The sequence below is a fragment of the Parathielavia appendiculata genome (assembly GCF_033297405.1).
Source record: "Parathielavia appendiculata strain CBS 731.68 unplaced genomic scaffold N657scaffold_11, whole genome shotgun sequence".
NCBI lineage: Eukaryota > Fungi > Ascomycota > Sordariomycetes > Sordariales > Chaetomiaceae > Parathielavia > Parathielavia appendiculata.
In genome coordinates, this window is record NW_026944230.1 from 441,606 (window position 1) to 447,912 (window position 6,307).

General features: G+C 53.1%; 4 protein-coding genes across 4 annotated transcripts; 3 read left to right on the forward strand and 1 right to left on the reverse strand.

The window, feature by feature from the left end:
• Positions 1 to 59: 59 nt before the first annotated feature.
• N657DRAFT_600689 (mitochondrial 54S ribosomal protein YmL19) lies at positions 60 to 881 on the reverse strand (the record flags this gene model as incomplete). Its single annotated transcript, XM_062790084.1, has 2 exons — positions 60 to 677; positions 744 to 881. 2 exons carry the CDS (start codon positions 879 to 881, stop codon positions 342 to 344), a joined length of 474 nt encoding a protein of 157 aa, XP_062645375.1. The 3' UTR covers positions 60 to 341.
• Positions 882 to 1,255: 374 nt separating this feature from the next.
• On the forward strand, positions 1,256 to 2,934 carry N657DRAFT_647786 (oxidative stress survival, Svf1-like protein). The gene is made up of 4 exons (XM_062793386.1): positions 1,256 to 1,407; positions 1,484 to 1,699; positions 1,750 to 2,551; positions 2,604 to 2,934. Exons 1-4 carry the CDS (start codon positions 1,385 to 1,387, stop codon positions 2,706 to 2,708), a joined length of 1,146 nt encoding a protein of 381 aa, XP_062645376.1. The 5' UTR covers positions 1,256 to 1,384; the 3' UTR covers positions 2,709 to 2,934.
• A 209-nt stretch (positions 2,935 to 3,143) lies between these two features.
• N657DRAFT_647787 (histone-fold-containing protein) lies at positions 3,144 to 4,718 on the forward strand. Its single transcript, XM_062793387.1, has 5 exons — positions 3,144 to 3,513; positions 3,584 to 3,631; positions 3,854 to 3,941; positions 4,005 to 4,067; positions 4,117 to 4,718. Exons 1-5 carry the CDS (start codon positions 3,422 to 3,424, stop codon positions 4,228 to 4,230), a joined length of 405 nt encoding a protein of 134 aa, XP_062645377.1. The 5' UTR covers positions 3,144 to 3,421; the 3' UTR covers positions 4,231 to 4,718.
• A 176-nt stretch (positions 4,719 to 4,894) lies between these two features.
• N657DRAFT_647789 (uncharacterized protein) lies at positions 4,895 to 5,678 on the forward strand. Its single transcript, XM_062793388.1, has one exon. The coding sequence runs from the start codon at positions 4,996 to 4,998 to the stop codon at positions 5,371 to 5,373; it is 378 nt and encodes a 125-aa protein (XP_062645378.1). The 5' UTR covers positions 4,895 to 4,995; the 3' UTR covers positions 5,374 to 5,678.
• The last annotated feature ends 629 nt before the right edge of the window (positions 5,679 to 6,307 follow it).

The window sequence follows — 6,307 nt, forward strand, 5'->3', positions numbered from 1 at the left end:
CCAAAAAAGAACCCGTTCATCCTGTCCAATGCAGAGCCGCAAGCAAAATCACGAAGCCTAGTTTTACGTATCACGCTCGTACATGACGATATGAGACAGCGACGCCTGGGTTATGGACGTGAAGTTAATGCCACGTGTTGTCAGAGCTCCCAACATTCCACTTCCGCCCTAAAGATCCATGAACAATTACTGTACAGAAATGCCTATTGTACAGGAAGAGACAAGAAGCGCTCTTTCCCTCTATCATCACATCAAAGGACGATGCTCTTGGCCCAACCCGCTTCTGAAACAACCGTAACGCCGCAATGCCCCCCATCCGAGTCCGGAACACATACGTCTCTTCATGGGACGACCGCGATCCCTATCGACTTCGCCTGGTGAATGATGGATCGGCAGAGCCCTTCGAGCGACAGGCCGGAGAGTCGGAGCTCGGACTGCTTGATCTTTGCAATTTCGTAGACGTGCTTGAGGCTGATCGTCCCGACCGTCTCCTTGCCCGGGTTGCTCGCTCCTTTCCTTTTGCCCTTCTTGGCTATCGGGGCCTCGGCCGCGTTGAGGAGGAGCCACGACGTCTGCGGTGTCCGGACCTCGAAGTGAAACGTCCTGTCTGGCCTGACGGTAACCCGGACAGGCATCGGGGTGCCGGCGATGATGTGCTGTGTCCTCGCGTTAAACTCCTGTAGGCATTACGTCAGCGCGCTGTAATATCAGACTCGTCCTGGGCTCTGCTTGTGTGTGCCGACCTTGCAGAAATCCATTGACTTGATACCCTTGCTACCGAGCGCTGGACCGACTGGAGGACTTGGGCTTGCTTGGCCGGCACCGACAATGATCTTTACCACCTGATCCACGGCTCCAACGGCGGACCGTGCCTTGGACATCTTTTCGGTCGGAACTCCGCGGCTCAGAGACAATCAGGGTAGATGATTGGAAGGGTAGATCGGTGGTGTGGTGCGCTGAGATCGATTGCTGCCGGTCCCAATCGAGTTGTCGCCGGGCTCGAACCGCAAGACCCAAGTCCCCGAGAATTTGGACGGTTTCACGACTCAAGCCACACGTGCCAAGTCTCAGCCACAGACCCAAGCACCTCTTTTGTGGGCAGGGACCTGAAGGTGCCGCTGCACAATGTCCGTGCACTGGTGTCACAGGCGCCGCCAGTGACGTGGATGCCGCCACTAAAACGGTAACGGTCAGGGGTCAGTCAGGTAGCGTCCAGCTCCCAGGCCCCCCTTTGGTGTTTCTTTCGGAGGGGCCTTCGACAGCGGTGAATGATCCTCAACTCAACCTCCACATTCTCCGTACAATATCTCTGGTGGTTCCTCCTCCATTGTTCCTTGGCAGTTCTTCCAGTCCTTTTGAACGCATTCGAGCAAACGTCAGCATCATGTTCAAGTGGGCACAGCAGCAGTAAGAAGCCCGAAGGGGGGACCCGGGGACCGTGTACCCCGCCTTAGTTGTCTGTGGTCTGACTTACATCCAACAGGCTAGCCAACGTCGCCGGCACGCAGGAGCCCATCTATGGCCCCTCCGCGATTAAGTCGGTTGCCGAGGAGGCCAAGGAGACGCCTTACACAGAGACCACAAGGGACGACTTGAAATGGCAGGCCATGGAATCGACCAGCGTCGAGACGCAAACATTCTACTTCATGGCCGAGAGCGGGCAGCTCGCCTTTGCCCAGGTCCTCTATAGCAACGTGGCGTATGCGCCGTCTCATCTTGCTTGCTTTCCTCTGCTGACGCTTCTTGTAGCGGCATCCGAACTACCTGCCAGTTCAACTGCAAGATCTTCAGCCTCGATGGCTCGAAACCCCGCCTCTGGTCCTCGACGCCGTTGAGCAACCACGATTTCAGCGAGGACATGACTGGCTTCTACGCCGATGATCTGGCCGTCGAGCTCTCCGAGGATGGAACGACATTCACGATCAAGTCGATGAATGACGAGAATGCGATCGTCAACCTGACGATCAAACGGACGGCGCCAGGTTTCAAGGCGGGAAAGACAGGCAAGACGCTGTTCGGCACCGACCTTTCCAACCCGTGGGGATCCATGCGTCACATTTTTTGGCCGAGGTGCGTCGCCGAGGGAACCATTACCACCAAGGAGGGCCCCGTCGACTTCAAGGGCAGGGCATTCTTCTCGCACGCCCTGCAGGGCATGAAGCCCCATCACGCCGCGGCCAAGTGGAACTTCTGCGACTTCCAAGGCCCTACCTACTCAGCAATCCTGATGCAGTTTACGACTCCGCCGTCGTATGGTTCGACGGTGGTGGCGGTGGGTGTCATCGCCAAGGATGGCGAGATCATTGTGGGCGGCTGCGATAGCACGGTTACTCATGTGCAAACCAAGAGCGACAGCGAAAACGACTGGCCGGAGCCGGCTATCATAAAGTACACATGGGTTGGGACGAGCAAGGACGGCAAGCGGGTTGAAGCGGTCATTGAGGGCGCCCTTGAGGACAAGTTGGACAGGATAGATGTCATGGCCGAGGTCCCCGGCTTTGTGAAGACAATTGTTGCCAGTGCTGTTGGCACGAAGCCCTACATTTACCAGGTATGTTTTGGCCACACGGTCTCGATCAAACACGCTGCTGACATGGCCACAGTACTCTCCCCAGAAGACGAAGTTGTCTTTGAGGCTCAAGATCGGGGACGAGGAGGTTACCGAGGAGGGCGTCGTCTTCGCCGAAGCGACCTTCATTTCACAATAATAAGCAATTTCCTCGGTTGGACGGTGGGCTTTGGGTACTCTGTCGAGTTACTGGTCGTCAGGATTAGCGTTTAGGGTGGCCATCGTAGGAGACACGGGTTGCTCGCCATACAACTGCGCTATATATGGTTCCTGGGGTTGAGCATAGGGCGGTTTGCAACAGACAGGAAAGGCTTCGCTGACTACCTAATGAGATGGGCCCGCATAGTAACAAGGGCGTAGAACAGTTATCTTAATATAATTTTTGAACCTAGAGACAGATATTCTGTGTAACTCGGCTCTCAAGGACAAGGAAATTCTGCGTGGCGTTCGTTGATCGGACTAAAGAGCTCTTCAGGATTTTCAATGTAGGGACTTGTGATCGGAAAAGTGAGACGTTACAACGGAGGCTTAAGGCTCTTGGCTTTACCTAAAATACTCTATAACATTTCTTCCTCCTGACTTCGCCATGCAGGACGCTCACATCATGACAGCGGACATGAGGTTGCTTTTGATTCCCCTTCGGTTTCTATGAGTTTGGTTCAGGCCGACGAGGCTAGCCCCACTTTCTTTCAGTTCCCAATAATGGAAGGCACACGACGGCCCGCTCTCTCCATCCACCAATTACTAAAATTTGAAGACAACGCTGGCCTCAACTGACCTTGTCGGACTTAATTGTCAAGTTATCGTCGGCTTTATTTGTTCGGGTTGCATGAGAGCCCCAAGTAATGAAGAATGCCGCCCACCATTCCGCAGCGCGGCGGGCCCGGCGGATTGAAGCGCCCAGGCGTCGCTGGAAAGACAATTGTCGGTGCAAAGAGGCATAGGTAAGTGATGCCAATATCCTACAACCTTCTCCCACGAGTTTGTTTCGCTCACATGCTGATCCTGTCGCAGAAAGATTATCAAAGATTGCATTCGAGGTATCACGAAGCCTGCAATTCGGTATGTACAGCACAAACCGTGAATCAGCCCGTTGATGCGGTTGCTTGCTTTCCTCGAGCCGGGAAAGCGCCACACAGAAACTGGATCCCTGCTTTTGAGTTTATTACTTCCTGCTTGATTCTAGGTTTTCCTTATGTTCCGTCAGATTCTCTGCGTAACACCGGCGTTGTTGCTCTATGCTGTTGAGATCGTTCAACATGTGAATCACAGCTAACGAGCAAGGCGTCTGGCCCGACGTGGCGGCGTCAAGCGCATCTCCGCTGGTATTTACGATGAGGCGCGTGATGCGCTCAAAACTTTCCTCACTACGGTACGGCCTCTGAAACCCCCTCTCCCGTCTGCGGTAATGTCCAAATTCTAACTTGTCCCATAGGTGGTTCGAGACGTCGTCACATATACAGAGTACCGCAACTGCAAGACCGCTACAACGAACGACGTAAGCGAGCATGTCATGGGGTGCGACAGCAGTGTTGACTGTAGTCTAGGTGATTTTTGCGCTGAAGAGACTCGGTCGGCCCATTTACGGCTTTGATCCCGAGACGCACAACTCGAGTAGGGTCAAGAAGATGACCAGCAATGCGGCCCAGGACGCCGAGTGAACGAGACGTTGAGTCGAGCGCTCTTTGGGGATGTTCCTGACACGCTCGCTAGCGAGGTGGATGACTCGGCTAATTTTTTCTTGTTTGGAGTTGGGGATCAGGTGTTCGGAACTTGATGAAACTGATACCATGGTCTGCTGTTGGCTTTGAGTGCGGAAAACAATTTTACCCTGGTTTGTTGTGAGGGTGGAACTCACGTGGTAGGTAAACCCCATGTCTCTTCACTGTAATCATTTCATATTCTTTCTTTCTTTCCTCTTCCTCTTTATCTTTATCTTCCTCTTTGTCTCTATCTTTATCTTTCTCTTTTTTCTCCTCTTACCTTTATTCTTATATTCTAGTATTGTATCTTTCTTGGAAGGCTCCAAGAGAAGACCTCATACCTACAGGCCTGATAAAGGCCTGTGGAAGGCCATATTTGTGACGAATCTCGAAACCCCTACTTCTGAAAGGGACTCCTGAAGGTTTAATTTGACAACGGGTGAGGTTCGGTGAAGCCAAAGGGTTCACAACAAGCAATGTCCAAAGGTACCGACAATCTTACACTTGAGTTGCTTACTGGAGAACTCCCAAAGTCCTCCAGAACGAGTTGTCACGGCACTGGACCGCCGATCCCTAGGTCACGTGGCACATTGCACTTAGCTTCAGGTTCATCCATCCATAGCTTCCTTTCCTCTTCATAGAGCAACGCAGTTATCTTCCCAGACCTACTATGGTTCCGTGACACGAGTGACTATATACTTGGCAGAGCGTTCATGATCGCCCATGATCGCAGTCTACCAAGAGCTATCCTTGATCGCCTTGGGCAGCCAGCTACCCAAGTCTACCCTTGATCACCCGGCCCCCACGGCTACCGTGTGGAACTCGTGCGGTTCCTGCACTTCCTTAGGGGAACGATTGGCTCTGGGGTTCTGTCTTGTGCCCCACTGGGCCTGTACATATGGTTGGTTCGTGACACTATTCCAGATCCTGGCAGTGCTCTACACCAGGTGTCTAGAACTACAGTGGTTTCCCCCAAGATTCAAGAGGGCCAAAACGGTGGTTCTAATGAAGCCAGGGAAATCTTCGGCTACGTACAGAACTGCTAAAGGCTACAGGCCTAGAGCTCTCCTACCTACCTTAGGAAGGTCCTGGAGGCTATAATGGCTAAGAGGGTGGCAGAGGCTGCGGAGTGGAACGGTCTACTAACTGATGAACAGATGGCAACAGGGCTAGTGTCACGAACCAACCATATATCGAGGCCTAGTAGGGCGACGGAAGCCAATGAAGAGGCGTAACACTAGGGGAAAGCTGAGATGGGGCCTGCAAGAGGGATCACCGCCAAGGAAGTGAGCGCGGTGAGCGGCTCACCTGTTGGAAGTGAAGGCACTTGAAGCTCGGAAACTGGGTTGCCGGTATCGTACCCTGGTCAGGGGTAATACACAGCTGTTACACAAGGTCTAGGAGGCACCCAGGCAACTTGGGGAAGGAGAAGAAAAGAACCCTCAATTGACAGATTCTGGGCTGGTCCCAGGTACTCGAAAAGTTCACTGTTTTAACGGCTCCCATAATGTCACGGGTGGGCGCAACTGACCACTGCGTAACACCCTCAAAAGAGGGACCGTGGTTCGAACTGTCCAGTCGAACCAGGAGTTGCGCACATGAACCTCACACTGTCACTACCCGTGACACATAAAGCGTATCACCGTGGAATCGTGGCTGTTGGCTTTCCAACATCACCAAGATCACCGCCAAGAAGGTGATCGCAATGATCGCAGGTACGGAGGTACCTGGGGGAGGAAGCTGTATACAGTCTATGATCTATAGGCCTCCGGGCATCACTGTAGCTTCCTCAGTAAGCAACTCAAGTGCAAGATTGTCAGTACCTTTGGACATTGCTTGTTGTGAACCCTTTGGCTTCACCGAACCTCACCCTGTTGTTAAGTTATAACCTTCAGGAGTTGTGACGGGCACCACGGCAAGGTCTGGTCAGCCTGCACATACATATGATATTGCACGAAGAGAGCAAGACTACCTATCTAGCGTGTGGGCATGCGACCATGTCTTATGCAGATGCTGGCCCAGTGCAGGTTCGGTG

What these genes read in the sequence shown, in the direction of transcription:
- N657DRAFT_647789 (XM_062793388.1), top strand. Translation starts at nt 4,996, where the DNA reads ATGATCGCAGTCTACCAAGAGCTATCCTTGATCGCCTTGGGCAGCCAG.
- N657DRAFT_647786 (XM_062793386.1), top strand. Translation starts at nt 1,385, where the DNA reads ATGTTCAAGTGGGCACAGCAGCA. An exon ending in TTCAAGTGGGCACAGCAGCA is followed by an intron (nt 1,408 to 1,483) that starts GTAAGAAGCCCG and finishes TACATCCAACAG; the next exon opens with GCTAGCCAACGTCGCCGGCA. An exon ending in CGAAGCCCTACATTTACCAG is followed by an intron (nt 2,552 to 2,603) that starts GTATGTTTTGGC and finishes ACATGGCCACAG; the next exon opens with TACTCTCCCCAGAAGACGAA.
- N657DRAFT_647787 (XM_062793387.1), top strand. Translation starts at nt 3,422, where the DNA reads ATGCCGCCCACCATTCCGCAGCGCGGCGGGCCCGGCGGATTGAAGCGC. An exon ending in GTCGGTGCAAAGAGGCATAG is followed by an intron (nt 3,514 to 3,583) that starts GTAAGTGATGCC and finishes ATCCTGTCGCAG; the next exon opens with AAAGATTATCAAAGATTGCA. An exon ending in AGACCGCTACAACGAACGAC is followed by an intron (nt 4,068 to 4,116) that starts GTAAGCGAGCAT and finishes ACTGTAGTCTAG; the next exon opens with GTGATTTTTGCGCTGAAGAG.